Source organism: Macrobrachium rosenbergii, chromosome 6, assembly GCF_040412425.1.
Source record: "Macrobrachium rosenbergii isolate ZJJX-2024 chromosome 6, ASM4041242v1, whole genome shotgun sequence".
In the NCBI taxonomy this organism is placed as follows: domain Eukaryota; kingdom Metazoa; phylum Arthropoda; class Malacostraca; order Decapoda; family Palaemonidae; genus Macrobrachium; species Macrobrachium rosenbergii.
This window is the reverse complement of record NC_089746.1, coordinates 51,583,626-51,604,643: the sequence shown is the minus strand read 5'-3', so window position 1 is coordinate 51,604,643 and position 21,018 is coordinate 51,583,626. Positions and strand designations below refer to the sequence as shown.

The 21,018-nt window shown below is 37.8% G+C and overlaps 1 protein-coding gene across 2 annotated transcripts in view; it reads left to right on the top strand.

The window, feature by feature from the left end:
* Positions 1 to 2,886: 2,886 nt before the first annotated feature.
* The window catches only part of LOC136839553 (uncharacterized), a 35,225-nt gene continuing 17,093 nt past the window's right edge, over positions 2,887 to 21,018 (top strand). For both annotated transcript variants that reach the window (XR_010853379.1, XM_067105795.1), the window contains exons 1-7: positions 2,887 to 3,011; positions 6,090 to 6,268; positions 6,947 to 7,132; positions 9,470 to 9,577; positions 13,301 to 13,427; positions 15,805 to 15,953; positions 16,395 to 17,213. Coding sequence is in view for 1 of the 2 variants with exons in the window: in XM_067105795.1 (XP_066961896.1) it covers positions 6,146 to 6,268; positions 6,947 to 7,132; positions 9,470 to 9,577; positions 13,301 to 13,427; positions 15,805 to 15,953; positions 16,395 to 17,213 (1,512 nt within the window). In the remaining variant the exon portion in view is untranslated. The remainder of the gene's footprint in view (positions 3,012 to 6,089; positions 6,269 to 6,946; positions 7,133 to 9,469; positions 9,578 to 13,300; positions 13,428 to 15,804; positions 15,954 to 16,394; positions 17,214 to 21,018) is intronic.

Here is a 21,018-nt window from a genome sequence, read left to right as displayed (position 1 = left end):
GCGAGGCAGCTGTTTGTATCTTTTGATAAGTTCTTAACCAGGTGCAGTTACTCAACAAGTTTACTGTGGCGAAGTTGGTCATCCTGGATATCGTTAAGAGGCGGTTTCACCCTTTCTCCCATAAGCCTCAGAATTCTATCCCCCCCCCCCCCTCTCTGTTTTCTTTAATTTCTGTTCCCATCATTCTAATGATATGTCAGTAAGGTTTTTTATTGCTCATATTGATATTCTTTGTTATTTATAGTATTCGGTAGACTTTGAACTTTAATAACCTAGGTAATTTCGAGGACAGTTTTTCAAAATAGAAACACCAGAGGACCATGATGGGGAAATGAAAGCCTGAAAGTGCCACCTATAACAGCGCAGAGCTCTCTCCCCCACCCCTCTCTCTCCTGTTGTCGTAGTTGTACAGTAGCTTTATTACCAGCAGTAGCCTATAAACTGTTCAAGTGCAGCTGTAGAAAATACAACGCTTTTTCAATTTCTGAGGTGGTGTTTTCTTGTTTGATATAAGGAAAATTATACATATCTTTCTGAAAACCTCCCCGTCTCCATCCCCTCGCCCCCATAGAAGAAAAAAATAAAGATGAGTACTCGAGTAATATTTTTATCATCCTTAACGTAAATGTCTTCAACTTTATATACTGTATATATATATATATATATATATATATATATATATATATATATATATATATATATATATATATATATATATATATGTGTGTGTGTGTGCATGCATGAATAAGGAAACACGCTGTGATATATCGAAAAATAACCGCTAGGATTTTTTGAGTTTGCTATGTAAGCACAGACTTGACGTGCTTCACATACTCTCTTTCACACAGAAACGCGCGCGTACACACACGTACACATATATATATACAGTATGTGTGTGTGTGTGTGTGTGTGTAAATGATTGATATTTTCGGTAAGAAATATTACAACTCATTCACTTGTTCTTTTCTTATGGGAGGGAAGGCGATGTGGAGGTTTCTGGGAAAAGGAAGTAATTCATTAGCACCCCTGGTCTCTTTGGTTGGAGAAGTGTAAAAAAAAAAAAATTAGTGTATATTCTTCTAGTGGTGAAGTTCCGTAGCTGTACAGACGGAATTCCGTCTTCACTTCCTAAGTTAAACACCTTTATAAGGTAAGGCCATGTCTGCGGATAGGTCTATGTAGAAGAGGGGACTCCGGTACCTAACCCAGTGGGTCACATGAGACCCGAAATGCTATGGCGTAGGTAAAAGCAAGTAACTAACATTGGTTAAGCCTTAAGGTAAGTTAAGACTACTTCCTCATCAGCCGATAATCTGGATATACTCCCATTCTGTTACTATTTGTAGTCACCCCTAGGAAGATGCGCGAAGTAATGGGGGTCTTGTGGATGTTTCCAAACGTTTCCCCGTTTCTCATGTATGGTTTCTTCTAGGGTCATTATGTCTCATTTATTACGTGCATTCGCTTCCTCCTCCTCACTTTCTCCTCCTCTTCCTCCTCCTCTTTTGTATGTATTCATCTTTCTCTTTCCTAACAAGTGTTTGAATATTTATGGGGCAAAATCACACAGTTCTTCAATTAATTTAAATGGGTGCATTATCTAGTCCACAATAACCTCCTTTTTTTATCATTTTAACACTCATTTTGGAAATGCCACTCACAGTGTACCTTGTCTGATAAACGCTTCAGATGGTACGGATGTCCTTTGCAGCAGCCATCTATTTACTTTTATCCATTTCCACTGGTCTACGCCTTAGCTGTCAAACTTGTTTAACCTCGTCTTGTTCAGATTTTCACCTTTTAATTAAGAACACACACTTAAAAGAGTAATGATAATTATTGACATGGAGGCCTCGGTCAATACCGAGCTCGGTACTAAATGGAGAGAGAGATTTCATCCTGGTTGTGACCCTGTTCGGCATCTTCTAACTGTGAGGTATACCTAATCGGTACTTATGCCAACAGAGGCATAACTGGATTTAATGGGCATCGCCTAAAAACTTCTTGATGAGGGAAGCGTTCTAACTGTCACAGCATGAATAAAAAATACAGATATTGTAAATGCACTTACACACACACACACACACTCACATACACATACATATATATATGTGTATATATATATATATATATATATATATATATATATATATATATATATATATATGACTATCTAGTAATATATAGTTTGGAGTGCTTACTACAGCATTCTTTTCTTGCACGATGTTTTGCCTCACGTAACGGATGATCTTAAGCCGAAACATGTAAGCCTCGAAGAAAGGTTTCTTCACCTTGCTACAAAACAAATAGGTAAGCCTAGATGCACAGCAAATATACTTAGGCTTCAGCTGAAGTTTAAGCTGAGACGACTTATTTCATGGCCAGATACGAAAATGGTCACGACGTCATTCCACGGATTTCAAGCAAGGGCGGCAAGATCTAAGAAGCAACATGCAAGAAGTGGAAAAGAACACTACAGTATACAACCCTGTTTGTATCTCTCCCTCTTTCTCCCTCTGTGTGTGTGCGTGTGTGTGTGTGTGTTGAATCCTACAGCATATTCACAAATATTTACACTCAAAATTTTAGTGTTGGAATTTGATTCTCGTGTCCTTCGGATCGAGAACAGACATTGCATAAGATTGTGACTGTTTATTTTATTTGTTAATATAATATTCTCAGCTCACCGCGAAATTAATTAGTAATTATGTGTGGTCTTTGTATGGATGAATGAGTGACTGTCACTAGCACGTGAGGGACCAAAGTTACTCTCGAAGAACAACTGCTTGGAATCAGACTGATTACATCTTTAGTCGGCTCATTCTCAGGAAAAAAATAATGCACTCAGAAACTATGTATAACATTCACATGAATAGGCAAACCGGTCCCCGAAAAAATCGAAATTATATATGTGGCAACTCAGGAAAGGTGCGCTGGGTCTACAACCATCAGGCAATGACAGTTGACGGCCGGCACTCCTCGTGGTGAGGTCATCAAACACATCTCCGAAGGTACGTGTTAACCGCGGTGTAATCAAAGAGGGCACGTGACTATTAGCTGCTCATCCTTCGACTTGCACTTTTTTCCTTGGAAGAAGGGGAGTTTAAATTATATATATACTGTACATATATCGCGCGTCTTGTTAACAGATATGTAAAGCAGTGCTCCGAAACTACTGTAGTAGCAACGTGTTATTATTCGTTCTCTAGAGTTGGACATCTGATACCGAATTTGCAGGCAAGGAGCTCTTCTCAAATATCTCCCAGTGACTGGCAGAATATGACCACAGTTCCGGGTAATATTAGAACGCTATTTAAATGCGATTGGTGTTACTTATTTGCGTTCTGCTTACTTTTACAGGTATGGTGTTTATCTTACAACAATAACCTCACACTGTTAAGGGCCTGTTCAGTAGTTCCCGATATGCAGATTATGGCCAACAAAGTTTAAGCATAAAATGTAGGTTTATTACACACACACACACACACACACAAATACACACACATACACATATACATATAATATATATACATATATATATATATATATATATATATATATATATATATATTAATTTCAGAACTTTAAGGATTAAATTGCGTCAGTGATGTGCCGGAGTGTTACGCATGTAGGAAATCAACTAAATACAGTTGGTAACTGCAGCCAGATGTGGGAATGTTGTACTAGGTTTTGTATAATCGACAAGCAAAATGTTCCAGTAACTTGAGCTAGTTTAGTACTGGAGATAATCTTATATCTTTATGTAGCCCAGGTTTGTGCGACAAGTGAGACTGAAGCAGGCAACGACACGAATCCTGACCCTACCTCGAAAGGAAAAAAATATTTAGCCTCTGTTAGGCTTATCGGTTCTCGAGTGTTCCGCCAAACAGACACCGTTTGATGTCAGTTAAGATGTCTAGATTTCGTCAGTTTAAAGGCGTTTTTAACACTGCTGTTTCTTGAATATTTATATCATTGAAAATAACTTTTTTATAGTCTTGTAAGCACATGCAGAGCAGCAAAATCAAAAGCATTTTTGAGATGAGGAACACCCGAGCTAAGCATAGCAGAAAGAAACCCTTGGTGACATTGAGCGAGGTCTTGCCTGAGGTATTATCACGTGAACTTGTAATGATTCCAAGAAGGCCAGAAGTCCTTTTTGTGCAATATTGGCAAATATTGTGAAACGCCGAACTTTGTGATGTAAGCAGAACTTATTGTGTAACGCGGATCATGTTATGTAATAAGAGTGTTATTACAATTTACACAGTCGAATACGTGAATCAGTCAATTGTAATATCCTATTAGAAGTTATTTAAAAGTTATCTGATGGAAAGTAGAAACTCGTGAAAAAAAATGTTACACAAAAAATTCGCTAGAAAGATTTTTGCGAAATACCAAGGAAGTGATTTCATTCGTCGTCATCAAATTTCGTGGAAACCCTACGTTATAGGATATCCGGGCTATGAGAGACTTCCATCATAATGGGTTGGACTTTATATTTTCTTGAGGATACAAGTTTGTCTTGATCATTTTCAGTGATTCGTAAGTGTTTTCGTATCCAAAATATGAAGCTGTCGAGAGAAAAAAATAAACATTCATTAAACTCTAGTAAATGGCGTTTAGTACTTTACTTGCAGAAACTTCTTGATTCACCTCTCGTGAGATGGATTGATGATCGGTTTCAGCAAGTTGGCGTTGCCTCAGTTACTATCATCGAAGAGCATGAAATGTTTTTTGATACTAGAAAGAATTTGAACTAAAAATAAAAATATTTATCAAAATCTGTGACGAATCACAGTCAATAACACCTACCTTTTAAGCATTCTTTTACCTTACTTGATTACATTCATAAATCTTATATACAGTATGTAGAAAAAACTGACAGTAACATCTTTTGAAAAAAAAAAAAAAGCCAGTTTCATAAACACTCTTTACTACTAGTGAGTTTACATATTTTCTTCTTGGCACTTGGAGAGGAAATGTTTGCAAGTTCACACAACTTAGATGCATCCTTTTTTTTTATCAGTACCCGCAAGAATTTATTTACCAAGTTTGATAGATTTCCATACGAAAAAATAACAAATATTTATGCGAGGAGTAAACACATTCCCTTCCCTGCTGACTTCTGAATTTCAGGTATATCGGTTTTATCTTAAATCTTCTTATAATTATTTATTTATCACATTTTCTTATCTCTCTCTCTCTCTCTCTCTCTCTCTCTCTCTCTCTCTCTCTCTCTCTCTCTCTCTCTCTCTCTCTCTCTCTCTAGGCTGATTTCGCTTTAAAGGCCTCTTGAGTTTATTATCTGTTGACTGTCCATAAAGGTTTTCAGCTGAAGATTTAAAGAAAAGAAGAAAGCAAAAAGAAAAGAGAGCATGAGATGTTCTGAATTCATCTCCTTAAGTATGAAAATAAATGTTAGTCCTTGCACAATGTTCTTGCATTTCTTGTCTAACATGGTACAAAGGTTTCAATCAGAATAATATTAATTTCAGAGTATTTTTTGTTAATGAGCTGCCGCATGGTAACCACCTGTCGAAAACAATTTTTTTCTATAGAGTATAAAAAAAGAAGCCAGCTCTTAGTAATAACACGATGACTAGAGCCAAGAAATTGAATAATCAAAAGTCAAGCAACTGAGTTCCAAGAAATTAAATGATTAAAAGTTTGCAATCTGTGTGTGTGTGTGTGTGTGTGTGTGTGTGTGTGAATGATGATCGAGACCTTCTTTGGAGGGCTTCGTGATGGTCCCTGATATGGCCTTGGATACTTTCTTTTCTGCTTCCCAAACTTATAATCCTCACTTTCGTGAGGCGTGATATATTGCTTCTCTCCCACACTCCCCACTCCCTCCCATTTCTTGTTTCAACCGAACCTGCGCTATATACCGACAGAAATTTATTTTCCCATCTGCATCCAGATATCTTTGATATAGCGTCTGGGAAATACCCGCTCAACTTCACTGAATGTTTTTTTAAGAAAACGTAGCCAGGTAGAACAAAGAAACGTCTTAAAATGTAAGCACATTTGCCTGATTTACTCTTGACTGGAGCGTTTAACTACGGAAGTGTTCTTTTGTTTCACAGGTGTGAAATACTTAAGACGAACTGACAGGCTTCTTCTGCGCTAGTCTCACTTCATCATGGCTCCTGACAGTCAATGCCTGAGTCCGGAGGGCGTTGTGGAGACGCACCGATCTTTCGTGACACGGGTCATGGCCCTTCCTGCCGTCGATCAGGCTGCCGCCATGTACCGTGTCACTAAGGTACGGCTATGACACCAGTATGTATTTATTGAATGTAAATAAGTTGTACCGATAAAGTATAGCAAAGACAAGGTCATTTCTCGTATTTGCCTTATTTTCCTGAACAATCATGTTGTACTGTATTTGCTTGCCAACAATAATTTTGTGGGAAGTGGCATTAATTTTTTAATATCAATTAGATGAAAAAAAGATATAAGAAAAAAATTCGCTTGTCACTTTGATACACCAAAATTTGCTAACTAGAATATTTCGTATATTTCGTATAGTTCGTTTATTGAAATGTTCATGTGACAAACATATAAACTTGGGTGAATTTGGAAACGAAAGGATACTTTTTCTTATGCATTTTTTATTAGTTTTTTATCAGCTATACTCACGGAAGAAAGTAATAATGTTATCTTTGCCAGCGTTGCCATCATTATTCGTATAATTTTGCCTTTTTAGCTTATAATCATAGCAATCGTGTTTTAGCATTGTCAACTTGATTAAATGTAAGCTTTGAAATCTTTTGGCGCAACAGATCAAACTTGTATCTAGTAATTTCCACTGGCACCCAGTGACTTATTTTTTTATTTATAATTTAGACATAAGTTGACTCCAAGATCTAAAGAGTTGCTCCTTAGTTCTTGGGCTAACCATTTCGTGCACGTTCTATACAATTACCATGTTACAACACAGGAGCAGCAGCCTTACGTTGGTGTTGCACTGCGACTGGCAGAGGCGGGAATTATGAGGACGGTGACGGCTACTGGAGCCATAATTCCTCTCGCCACCCCCATAGCTAACCACGTGGACGGGTTGGCGTGCCAGGTGTTAGACAACGTGGTCAAGGTGGCGCCCATCATCACCAAACCAACTGACGAGGTAAAAGGATGTGTTTCTGGCCGTTGAATACAGACACTTAGGACGTTTCTGTTTGGAAACAATAGATCACTGGGATGGCCCAGTGTTGTTAACGGTTGACGCTCTAGTCCATTCTAATATATCCTCAAAGGGAGGTAGTGACGTCAGTGCACCTCGCGTGGTGCATTGTATGCATTACTTATGGGTCTTTGCGGCGTCCATTCGGCCCCTAACTGCAACCTTTTCATTCATTTTACTGTACCGCCATCTGTGAAGTTTTTCTCCTGTTACATCTTTTTTTTTTCTACTGTCCGTTTCCCTTGACTCGCTGAATGATCTCATAGGTCCCAGCCCCTGGCCATTGGCCCAAATTCTATATTCCAGTTCCAACTCTTATTTTAATATGTTTCCAGTTGCATAATATCCAAGTCTTTGCAATGATACTGGAAGCAGATAATGAAAGAATTATTGGCAAGAGGGAATAGTTAACAGGGCTAATAGGAACGTGTTCGGTAGTTCACTGTTAGGAATTAGCTAAGTCATAGTGCATTAAACAGGGAGCTCTAGGGGATACCTCTGAAATCACTGTTAAGGCTCGCTGATTTTTATCCTTGTTGATTGTCAGACCAATGGTCTATCTTGTCATATGCTACCATTATAATAAGTTGTAATTCACTTTTACATAGTTACTTTTCTAGTGAATAAAGATATGTGCTGTTTATACAGAGTTCTGACAGACACGTAAAAGATGTTTTGACAATACTTCACGAAGGATATATCTGAGTTAGTGTTTTATCATCAAAGTATTTAATTCACTTGGTTAATTTTCATCGGTAACTGATGGAATAAGGAAACAGGAATTGTCAAGTAAGTGGCGGGGTCCGTACCAGTCATAAAGAGAATGAAAATGAACGAGAGCATAAGCATTCCTGATAAGTGAGACCTTAGAGAGCTGTCCAAAGCCACCATCAAAGAGATATTCCAGAAGAGCCACAGTAAAGCAAGCATTGTCGAAGCCATATATCGGTGGTTCAGATGAAGGGAGGTAGAGTCAAGGTGTCTGAGACGCGGTGAACTGAGAACAGATTTATTTGCTTTATCAGTGACAGTGTTATGGTTGGCTTCACTTTGTTTCACTTTGTTTGGGTTTTATGTACAGCCCTCCACAGGGATAATTCCCTCTCTGGCGGGCCCATGTACGTTTTCAAAATAAGGTGCTTCTTATATTTTCTAATTGTCTTTCAGTGTTTTGTCGTCAGTATCGTAGCTCGTGCAGAATAGGAGTCTTTAGTTCCTTTTTAAATTTGCATTCTTCTTGTATGCTCTTCACTTCAGGCGGTATTTTGTTGGTGCGCAGTGTACAAATGCTCTCACGCCTGACTTACAATTTGTTCAAGGTTCAAATAGCCTCTATGCTTCGCTTGCATGTCTGATTACCATATTCATTTCGGGTCTAAAGAAGCTTAAACAGCTTCTGAGATATGTTGGTTCATCATATCTTAGTGCTTTAAAGACTGTAAGTAGTATTTTATATTCTATTCTAGCTTTTACTGGGAGCCAATGCAGCTCAATTAGTGCTGGGGTTATTCTGTCACGGGAACGTGGTCCTTTTATTAACCCTACGGATCTATTTTGTACTCCTTGCAATTTCCTTAGTAGGTAGTTAGGGAGACCGTAGTATGTAACGATGCAGTAGTCAAGCTTCGAAAGTATTTGGTTGCAAATGGCTGTTTTCAGAGTATCTTCGTTTAGGTATTTTCTGATCAATGCAATGTTTCTAATATGACAGTTGCAGGTTTTTGTCATATGGTAGTGCGAAGAGGTGAGCTGGTCATAATTCTGTATATAATGGCAAACTTATGAAAGCTGTGCATGTTAATAATTGTACCAAAATGAAAAATCATATACATAATCATATACATAACCTAACCATGATCATAAATTCTTTTTTAGGTCTCTAGGACAAGAACCGTAGACCGTACAAGTAGACTAGTAGGTTCATGAGTAGTGAAATTATTATTGGAAATAAATAAAAAACAACGATTTTTCAGTGGAGACCATGATGTAAATATGCAAGATAAACAAAGATGAGAAAAATGAGTTACGGAAGTAGTTAATTATATTGTTAGAGACCAGAGACTAAATATACTGAAATTCCTCACTGATGCACAAACCGTTCCCTGCTTCAAAACAAGACTTTTTTTTTTTTTTTTTTTTTTAAGTGAGCGAGGCTTATCTTTCTTAACTGGATAGCAAGAGTACCAGGGACGGTTTTAGCAGGCGAGAAAGTTGCTAAACAAAGGTTTACGGGATTATTTCTAAGTTTGTCTTAAACATGTATTTTCCTTTTTCTTGCAGATAGTCGACGAAACCCGTCATTTTGTTATGAGGAGTATAGCTGGTGGTCAACATCACTCGAAACCACTGACATTGAAATCAGCATTAGTCGCTCGTGCTTCGGATGTGGTAAGTATTTATTTTATAAAAGTGAAAAGATCACATTTAGTATTCGGCGTCGGTGACCCTGGTAGTTGTGACGCCAGATAACCTACAGTTAATCAAATCAAATTACTCCTTTTTTCATCCCCTCTAGCCTGCTAGTTTTTGTTCTTTAGGTCACCTGAGTTGGGAGCAAGTGAGCTTTTCTGACTGAGTTTGTCCGTCATCGTCTGTATGTATGTATGACGTAAATTTTTTTAATTTTCGATTTCTCGAGAACTACTAGATCAAATGGCGTAAAATTTTTACAGTTTCGACTTCACCAAACCCATTGGAGCAATTTCAACCAAACTTGGCACAAGGAATTCCCTGGCTAAAGGTGCGGGGGTTTCTACGCCCCTTTCCAAGGAGGAACAACGAAGACATTGTGAAAGTAAGGAATGTCAAAAATGAAAAAACTTGTATATAAGCTTCTTTATTTAGCGTGTATTCAATTTTATTCAAATCACGTTCAATAAATGTTCAGAGTTGTATATAGAAATGTATAGGAAAATCTTGATCATATGCTCATAAGCAGTAAGTGGCTTAAGTAAGTACAGTGACCTACGGGCCTCGTTTTTCTTCTCTTCTGCTGAAGGAGCACAGGTTGAGAAACTGTAAACACATGTAGCCCAATTTTGCAGAAAGGAAGGTTTTCATCATATAGGACAGTCAGAAAGGTGCTTGCATCGTCATAATAGTGCTGTCAGTGCACCTCATTCCGTACGCTGTAAGCATTACTTGAGGTTCTTTGCAACGTCCCTTCGGCCCCTAGCTGCAACCATTTTCATTCCTTTTACTGTACCTATGTTCATATTCTCTTTCCACCTCCTCCTAATAATTGATTTATCGTGCAATTACTAGGTTTACCTCCTGTTACACCTTTCAGACCTTTTTACTGCCAGTTTCAGTTCCGGCGCTGAATGACCTCATAGGTCCCAGCGCTTGTCCTTTTGCCTAAACCTTTTACGCAGTCAGTATTTCGTACTAATTAAATTCAGCTGACCTGGTTAAGGATCACGTCATGCACACCCGGTCTTCTTTCCTTGAAACGATATGCACATGATGCATCTTGAATCATTAACTATAATTCCTGGGGTCAAAAAGTCGAGGAAACCTTATCCATTCTGTCTGCAAGGAAGCCATTTTGCTGCCTCTTCTTGGCCAGTTTCTTTGTGCTCTGTGATAATGGCGTGCGTGGCTAAGGTCAGGCAATGAGGGAAGCTTGTAGTCTTGCCTGTTATGAAGCGATTTTATTCAAGGCCGATTATTCATCAGTTATTCCTTCATTTGCTATTTTAGCTCAGAATAACGTTGTAGATATTTCGAGACAACATAGTAAGTAGAAAAGTTCGTTTTGCAATATATATTTATTTTTCCATTTCGCTAACCTGAGCTCACAGCAGGAGAGCTTTTCGAGTCGCAACTTGTATGTATGCATGTATGTATGTACGGCGTAAACTTTTTCGACTTCTACAGTACCCAAGATCAATTTCAACAAATTTCAGTCATACCTGGCACAAGCATCTATGGGTGAAGGGGATTCAGTTTGTGCTAATGGGGAACTGCGTTTCCTTCTAAGGGGAGATAATTAAGAAAATATGTTGGGTTCATTTAAAATTCTTTTCTGGAGCTGCTACTAAAATAAATAAAAAAAAGGAAACTTACTTGAAAACTTCCTTATGAAAGAAAATTCAAGTTTATTCAAGCCACGAGCACCGAATCCCGGATGGGGCTACAAAAGGTGTCCAAATTTTTACGTAGGAATATGTTCGCAAAATACAGAATTATGACTTTCTTTTCATCTCAAAAAAGAAGACTTTTTGAGGAACCTGCCATAAAACACCGATGCGCGCACAAGATAAAAGAATGACGTACAACATTTCGTACGAAGAAAGATATGCTGTTCTTGCTTGTTCTTTGGATCCTCGAGGAATAACATTGCAACCACAGTTCTGTTAAAAGTTTTCTCTGAAACAGCAAACTTCTGTACGCATTACAGTTTTCATTTGCATCACGTTTTTACCGAAGGATATTAGTTGTAATAACGTGTGGCTGAGGATGATTTCATTAAAATGAATTTCTTTTTCACATTTTTAATTGCCATTTCATTTCATCCTTTAAGAGGCCCTTCTGTCACTGGGTCTCCCCATAAAGACAAGTGCTGACTAAATCCACAATTGCTCGATTGCAGATAACGTATTCCTGACGTCGTCTTTGGCCCAATAGTAACTGTTCGTTGCTGAGTCCTACTGATTTTTTGTACCTTCCCATTTTTTTTCCTTGATTTCTTCACCTGAGGACAAGAAGTAGGCTTGTGGTGGCTTGTCCCAACGGCTTTTGCAATTGAAAAATGAGTTTGTCCTTTTGAGATCTGTACATGTAAAAGCTTAGAAGGCATTAGATTAAGTGTAATGATATATCACATTGTTATATTTACTCAGCATATATTTTACACTTGACTAATTCTAGAAGGAGTGAACGTTAAGAATATATCATTCCATTACACTGACAGCCCTGAATTTTACTCAGAGGAGCAAACAGAAGGTCAAATGATTATAAATTTACGTGATTTCCGTTAGTTCCGAAACATCCTACAGTAAATCAAGTATACAAATTGTAGAAATGTATTAAAGTGGATTCGTGTAAACCGCTGGAAATTAATGCCAACTAAGAAATAATTTTTCAGCAATGTGTCAGTTAGGCTAATTTCCAGAAAAAATAACAGAAAGAAGCCGCCTCCGACATTGCCAAGGTCTCCTCCTGTTAAGGAGTCGTATTGTGAACTTGTAATGATTCTGAGAAGGGAGGAGTGTCACGGACATTTCGGCCAGCCGTGAAAAGACTTTTGTATCTCGAATTGAACATTTTGCTTAAAATGAGGCTCTTCTATTGAATTTGCGGAACCTGGTGATTTGACAAACATGGAGGATAGAAAGGAATTCATGCAGTTTCAACAAACGTAGAGATTAGAGAGGATTACGTTAAAGACTAAATATGTATTCTAATAAATAATTTTTATTTGAATAAATGAATTGACCATCCGGCTTCTTTGACGGCAAACACATTTTATAATTGTTTATTATATATAAGTTTATTATTCAGGACTTCTCTTTGAGTCCAAAGTTAACCATTATCTTTGTGTATATTAATGTTTATCAGTTGTTCGACCAGGAAATGATTTTCAGTTTTAAGCCAAATTTCACATGATTTATAAGTTAATAATCATACCAGTTATGTTTCGACTTTGTTGCAGCCCCATCTTACTAATAAATCTAAAATTTTGTTCCTGGAAGCTTTTGTCGAGGATACAAGTGTATAGTTATAAGCTTCACTTAGAAACGCATGGCTATCTTCGGATCCTGTAAAATGTTTTTTCACTTTTTATAAATCATTGATTTACGAAAATGAATGCTATCCTTGTCATTCTTTGTATAGAGCAAAGCTTCCTGAGTTTATGACACGAAATTTAGAATTAACAACAACTTCTGAGCGTGGAAAGTCTTTCTTTCACGTTCTTTGATTTATTTAATAATTTTTCTCACAACCGATTCTTTACCAGCTGATATAGATAACGATCTTTGTTTGGGAGAACGATTTTTCACGTCAAACTTTGGGCTCAGACTTAACTTCGAGCATCTTTAGTTACATTTATGAAAAGAATTCTCAGTCCTCCGACTAACATTGTAGATCTTGTGTATCTCATTGCAGGTTGATCGCGCTTCAGCCACCGATTATGGGAGAGCTTTGATCCAAATAGCCGAATCTGTCTTACACTCAGCCCATCATGCAGTGGACACTTACCTCCCTCCAGCCGAAGGCGATATTCATCATGCAGGTAAGGCTACCTGACAGTCGTAGTTGATTATGGACTTTTCAACTGCTAAAGAATAGAACAGAGAATATAGTCCAAGCACTAGGACCTATAAGGACATCCAGTCCTGAAAGGGAAATTGAGAGTAGAAAGGTTTGCAAGGTGTAACAGGAGGAAAGCCTCGCTGTTGGACTATGAATCAATTGTCAGAAGGCGGTGGAAAGACAGATGAAAGAAAGATAATATGAATGTAGGTACAGTAAAAGAATGAAGGAGGTTGCAGCTAGGGGCCGAAGGGACGCTGCAAAGACCCTAAGTAATGCCTAGTGTACTGCAAGAGGTGCACTGACGGCACTAACCCCCTACGGGGCTCCGTCAGCTGTTAAACAGCAAATTGCTAAACAAGTTGGATTTAGATATGTCGTACCTTTATTTAATTGAGAAGTGGACTTCCTAATTATTCAAATATATATTGGGCTTACATAATCAAGATTATAGAAGCAGTTTTGTCCAAACATGAAGAGGAGAGCGAGTCAATTGACAATATTCCTGTATATTACGAGATTCATACGGAAAAAATATTTGGACCAAACAGAGAACTCTGAAACTATACCTCACCGACTTCGATGCAAAAATTGCCACAAATATGTTCATGCACACAAACAAAAATTACCATTAAAATGTTAATTGTTGCTAATGTGAATCAAGTAACCACAATACTAGATTAAATTGCGGAACACCAAAAGGTATTATCTGTGGTGAGCATCACTACGCATGATAGAAAGAATGTTCACTTTCTATGTGTCAACACAAATAAAAAGTACTGCAAGCAACGACAGGAATGACTATCTAAGAAGCAAGACAAAAGTAAGGCTAAATATTAGCGAGTAACTAATGTACCACAAGACAAATGAACAACACAAGAGTCGGGGAGGAAGTCTCCACACAAAATGAATAGGCAGCTCTCAGTGACATAAAATCTGAGTGTATGAACCCTGCACAGAGCAGAGAGAACTTCAAAGAAGGCGGTAAGAAAATATCCAGCGCGTGGTTGCTTAATAGTGCCTAGCTACACACACTAGAGAGACCACAAGTTTATGTAAAAAATAAAAGACCAGAAGAGAGGCCACAAGTTTATGTAAAAAGTAAAAGACAAAAAGATAGGGTTACACCATCCCACGTCAAAAAAAACCAGTTGAATCCCAAACCCACACTTGAAGAACAAACTCTTAATGTGAAGAAAATTAAACAAACGTGATAGAATTCAGTGCAAATAGAATTCAAATTAATCTATCAGTTCTTTAGATTATTGAAGAAAACGACGAAGTTTACGGAATTCACCAGAACGCTCAGTGTGGATACCACGCATTAGGGAGCTTAGGGCACTCACTACCCAGTACAGGTGAAGTCTACTCATAATGTATCCCAGCGCTTGGCTTTATGCCTAAATCTGATATTCCATTCCATTCCATTACTCATAATGTAGTTACCAAGTTTATTAAACAAAGAAGAAAACGTGTCAGGGATAAACCAGAAACTCGTGCGCAATAGCCTATACTTGAAGCCTAATACGGAGAGTCATATTGAAACACACCCGTAGGAGGTTAGTGCTGTCAGTTTACCTCACGCGGTGCACTATAGGCATTACTTAAGGTTCTTTGCAGCGTCCCTTCGGGCCCTAGCTGCAACTCCTTTCATTCCTTTTACTGTACCTCCGTTCATACTCTCTTTCTTCCATCTTACTACCTCTCCTGACAATTCTTTCATAGTGCAACTGCCAGGTTTTCCTCCTGTTACACCTTTCAAACCTTTCTACTCAATTTCCCTTTCAGCGTTGAATGACCTCGTAGGTCCCAGCGTTAGGCCTTGGGCCTAAATTCTATATTCTATTTTGAAACATAAAATTAATTGATAAATGCTTGGGTACCGGATAAAATACAACAATAATGATGAATATGTATCTGAAAGTACCAACCAAAATTGCCAATTCATACAAAGTAAATTAATTCAGAGATCAGTAAAGGGTAGCAAAGGAGTGAATCACCATGTCTTAACTACAGTCAGCTAAAGTTTCAAACGATGCGTAATTCATTGGCACGTGGACGGGATGAAGATTAAAAACCGTTTAGGTGGACAATAACAATTAATATTGGACTATAATCCTAAGTTTTTATGTCTTCAACGCATCGGGTAATATAATAAACAAATTAAAAATGACAAATTTAGTCAGCCAATCTGTGAAATGGTCATAAACTTAGAACAGCAGTGTGAAGTCTGTAATAAAGTCTTATATGATATTGTATTTATCCATAATATTGCATTTCAGTACACGAGCAGAATCAGTTTTACTAAATCGTCTTGAAAATGGTTATTGGTTAAGCTTATTTAATCTCTTCCTCAGACGGCTATGAAGGAAACCTTAGTTCAAAAGCCTTCTCTCTGGCGTATAAGACTCAAGGCAGATTAAGACGTTCTGCCATGCGCATGTTGAAGAGTAATAATAATGGGAATGAAGAAGATGAGGATATTGTCATTTACCCACTGCATCTGGTAAGTGTTTTTAAAAGTAATGTGTCTCAGTGTTGAAGTATTGTAGCCTAACTGAACTTTTAGCGAAAGGTTTGAGTGAACTGTTGAAGTGGCATCTGCAGCGTAAGAATGGAATGAAAGGGTGAGAAGTGAGGATATGCGTAGAAATTTTCTAGAGGGTAGCAGTAGGTGAAATGATGGATTAGATGGTTCTGTCATGTGGAAATAATGGAGGATGATAGGATGGGGAAAAGAGTGCATAATTCGAAAGTACTGGGAGTCTTTGGACCTTGCTAGGAGTATGAAAAGAAAGATGTTAAACGTAACTGGATAGATGAAACGAGAGAATTATTGGAAATGAACAGCTCTTTTGTCTGCGGTATTCATTACTAGATATCTTTTTTTTTTAAATATATAAAGAAAATACCTACTGATAAACTGATGAATGATAATTTGTTCTAGGTTGGGAATGGCGATTACCGATCTGTGAAATGGTTCTACGCTTTACATGATATTTCATACGTTCAGAAAGCAACCAGTGCCACTACCGCAGCACATTCTGTTGTAGTGAAGAACGTAGGATTTTTCTTGGAGACCGCCGTCAAATTTCCGCGCATAATTAGCACAGCAGTAATCGAGACTGCTGGTAATGCTTACTCAGTCATTACTGTAAATGGGATGGATGCTGTCAGGTACTGCTCATCTAACAGTGTACAACTTGGGAAATCTGTGACAATGGCAGCTGTAGGAACAGTCAGTAACGCCACTTGGATGGTTAGTTCAGTAGCACACAATGCCTTCTCAACTGCTGTGTGCACCACCAGCACCATTACAAACAGCAGTAAAGACATGGTGAAAACAGTTCTAAACACCGGAGTTTGTATGACTCACAAAGCAATGACCCATTGTATGGCTTTAAGCAAGGCTTTGCCAGATTTTGGAGTGAGTAAGAGGTCTCAAAATTTATTCCAGACGATCCAAGCAACTTTTCTTAGCCTCAAAGCACAAGGAACAACGACGTTTTTTACAGCAAAGCAGCGTTGCGCAGATGCCCTCGGAAAAGCTCTTCTGAGGGTGCCACCATCTTTGTATATCAGAGGACACTTGTTATATATACAACTGCTCATCGCCTGCGATGTCGTCCGTCAATATCCAGCTCAAGTTCTCCAGACGTCAAGTCAAATGCTAGAGAGTGCTCGACATATCCCAATCGATTCATATGCTTGGTTAAGCAACAAGGATTTGTTTATTCGAGGTTATCTTCTAACGGTCAATATTCAGGTGAGTCCAGATAACTATTGGCGTTCGTTTTCTAGTCTTAACCTAGTTAAGAAATGTAATGAACATTATATAAATGGAGGGGAATAACTCTAGATCATGAAGAGGGTATGTATGTGCTTATCCATATAGTTCCCATATATATCATAGTTATGGTTTCTGTCATACATTCAAAGCATTACCTTAGAAAGCACAGGGCTGATTTTTATATCTTCAGGGAAACACATCGAGTAATGCAGCTCTGTAAATTTATGACTTGTAACTCATCCACTTTGCATCCCTTATTATTATTATTATTATTATTATTATTATTATTATTATTATTATTATTATTATTAACAGTTGTTTTAAAATTGTTTAGTGGACCCCTTTGTCACACATGAAATTGTGTAGGGCTTGAAGTTTAGGAAATGGGTAATGTCGAGTACAGTAGATCTAAGTAAGAAAAGTAAATCCACTTCCTTTAGTACGGACGGAACCAAAAAGTCTGGCTATTTACATGACTTCGAAAGTTTTACCACTTAGAAATACATCGGCACGAAGTTTTGCTTTAGGTGTCCCCCGTGAAAATTACAAACCTTATTCCACCTACAGTATGCTTAAACTGCCTAATTTGAACAATACTGAATAGCTACTTGAATAGCCAAGCGCTAGTTAACGAAGAGCGAAACCTCCGCCCACAAAGGGAAAAGTTACTACCGTACGTGTCTTAGGTTAAAGTAACTTCAGTTGCAAACTAGTTCTCAGGGAGACAGTGCGTGTTATTTAAACGTTTCGTCGTATGGGACCATGGTCTCTTCCAACAAATCTTGAAATCGAGTTACATGGTGAGATTTTATATATTGCTTTCATCAAATGCAATTTGAAAAAAAAATTTTCATCCATTTGAGCATTTAAGGGTTGTCCTGCAGGTGCAATTGTTACTAGGGTCACTGCTTTCATAGAAACTTGTAACTGTATTATGTAAATCATGTGCACTGCCTTGGTTTTTTTTTTTGTTTCCCCTATTGCAGAAAGTTATGTCAAATTCTGTTTTTTGGCTTGTAGCGGTTTTTTTTTTCCACTATATTGTAGGATGCGTGTGTACGGTCACAGATGGTGCCAAGAGAGCTTGCTTTCCTTTTCCATACTCGCAGACATTATTGTATACGAATCATTTAGAAACCTGGGGGTATCGGTGTAGGAAACAACCTCCCCGGCTCTGACCATTCAGTAAATGCAACAAGGCCATGCAAAGGATACATTCTAACCAAATCTGTTGCGAAGCTTCATACCCAGACCTTGTTTGTATGGTCAGTGTCATAAGGGAGAGAAAAAAATGAATAATGTTCATACAGTGACTGTAGACTTTAGAATTTCATTATACATCATCGATAAGAGTTTTTATGTATAGGCTATATGTAGGACTGTTATGTGTTGATATTGATTATAAAAAGAATAAACGAGTGTTGAAAACACTTGCCTTAATTCTTACACAATAAGTTATGTAAGCAGATGTCAAGAATGCCAGGCCCATGGTTTATGGAGTGATTTAATACTAGCCATTACTATCTAGCGTTATCATTTGGATATCATCTTGTATGACGATAATATATAGCGTTATCATTGGATATCATGTATGACTTTCGTCAATGATGTTGGAGTGAATACTTTCTACATAGAATAACATTAGCAATGGGTAATCCAGGCGAAGTAACCCCCAGCATCTTGCAGCCTTTAAATATTCATGGGGCTTGAAGATTCTACCTGTAAAGTAGAGGACAATAAATGCTGGAAGTATGGTAGGGAAGTGGGCACACTAGCCAGGAGAAACACGAAATGGCTGTGTACAGACGTAATATACAAAGGACCAACCCCAAAAACAATTTGGAGTAACACATTAGATCAGTGCTGGTTGAATGATACCAAAACCAGAAAAATGGCGTAGGCATACAGGTCAATGGCGAAATATCAAATGAGATGGAATGATAAAGGTGATGATAATCTTTGACGAGTGCCACTGCGAGGGGTTCACTGGTATGAGTAGACCTCAATGATCAAGTATGAAGGGAGAGTTAGTTTTGAGAACGTATTGGAAAGGTATAGATTTAGAGAGAGTAACAAAGGCGAAAAGGCAGTACAGCAGTAGAACACTGCCTTAGCCAAGGATAAAAAGTTATGCTCAACGTTTAAGTAGCCCAAAGAACGGTTTACAATCAAAACTTGAAATGCTGACGCACACATTTTGTTAACTAAGACTATTCAAAGAAGGGAACTCTACAGTTTTTCTATGTGAAACATGTTTAATCCATTTCATACCAAACCCATAAGGGTAAATCTGACATAAAAAGTGTAATGATGATGAGTCCATCATCCATATCATATATAAAGAGTTATGAAGGAATTAGTAAAAACTGAATGAACTACAGTGAGAATGTTAGTCTTCTCCCTCAGGGGTTGATAAGGTGTAAGGGGTTGTGAGTTTGGATACCTCAGGATTGTGATACTGGTGATTGTTGAAAATAGTGGTATTGGACCACTGGGTTGTGAGTTATTGCTGCCAGGCTTTAGGATTATGGGCCTGGGGATCTCTGGCTTGAAATGAGTTGGAGGATGGAATCAGCAGTTTAGGAGGATTGTGATCCTCTTAGCCTTTTTGGTAAGAGGCAGAGGGCTCATGATGGTAGTTTAAAGTAGGCAATGAATTCAGAAATAATGTGGTAATTTAAAGTAGGCAATGAATTCAGAAATAATGTGACAAGGAGATGAAGCATACTTACCTTTTGACATGAAAGGTAGGAATCGGAGTTTCCAAAGAGAGGAAGGGTGACGATGGAGGAATCATTTGCAAGTGGATGTAGGGTAAAGAAACTTCCACTTCCAATGGCTCTCCAGTGATCACTGTTTTTAATGACTGCAGTCCTCAACAAAAACAGGTTCATACTGTGCATTAGAGGCTTGATCAAAAGTGTTGTTTTCAATAAAGCTCTTTAAAGCTTGAGTTTTGAATTTACTACTAAAACCCTTTATTAACACCGTCCGCTTCCTCTGCCGCTTCTGTATTTGGAAGAGGCTTAATTTTTCAACATTGTTAGTGATTTCCTCCTCTGTTTGCTGGGGAAAGCTTTTTTCAGTGTGATGTTTATCTAAATCTTAAAATGCCACATCCTGCCCACCTGGTGCAAGGGCTTTAAACAAAAGATGAAAGTAGAGAGAGCAACACAGGCTATGCACTGCGTGAGTTAGAAATCAACTTATGCATACATCCATTCCTCTGCACAGTGAGATAAAAAACTGAAATCCCACAGTTAACATACCCGACTCCAAGATTTGGGTTTTATATGCTCGTATTTTGGCTTATGGTTGTCACAAGTTCAAGATTTAAAAGTCTTTAGCATTCCAAAAGTTGGACTTTTATATGTACAGTATTTGCCTACAGAAACTAGCCCAAGATATTTAGCATGACTTAATGTTTGAATTGGACTTGGATTAAGTGACTTGTTAGGAATTTACTAAATTTAGTGCAAAACTATTGTATATTATTTTGTTGTATACTGCAATATTGCTGCTAAGTAGCAGAATGTATATTCATGGAATACAAAATTAACAGTACCTTTACCAGAGTACTACATAAATGTACTTTTAAAACAGTAGCTATAATGAAATCATTCTTAAATCCCATATATTTTGCATATCATTAGAACTAATTGAGTTATGATAAATAACGCACTTTTTACTTGCCACAGACTTAGTTATCTAATATACTAGAGCTCAAACACGTGCTCTAATAAGAAACTAACTTTAGTTGAGATGGAATATTTATTTAATT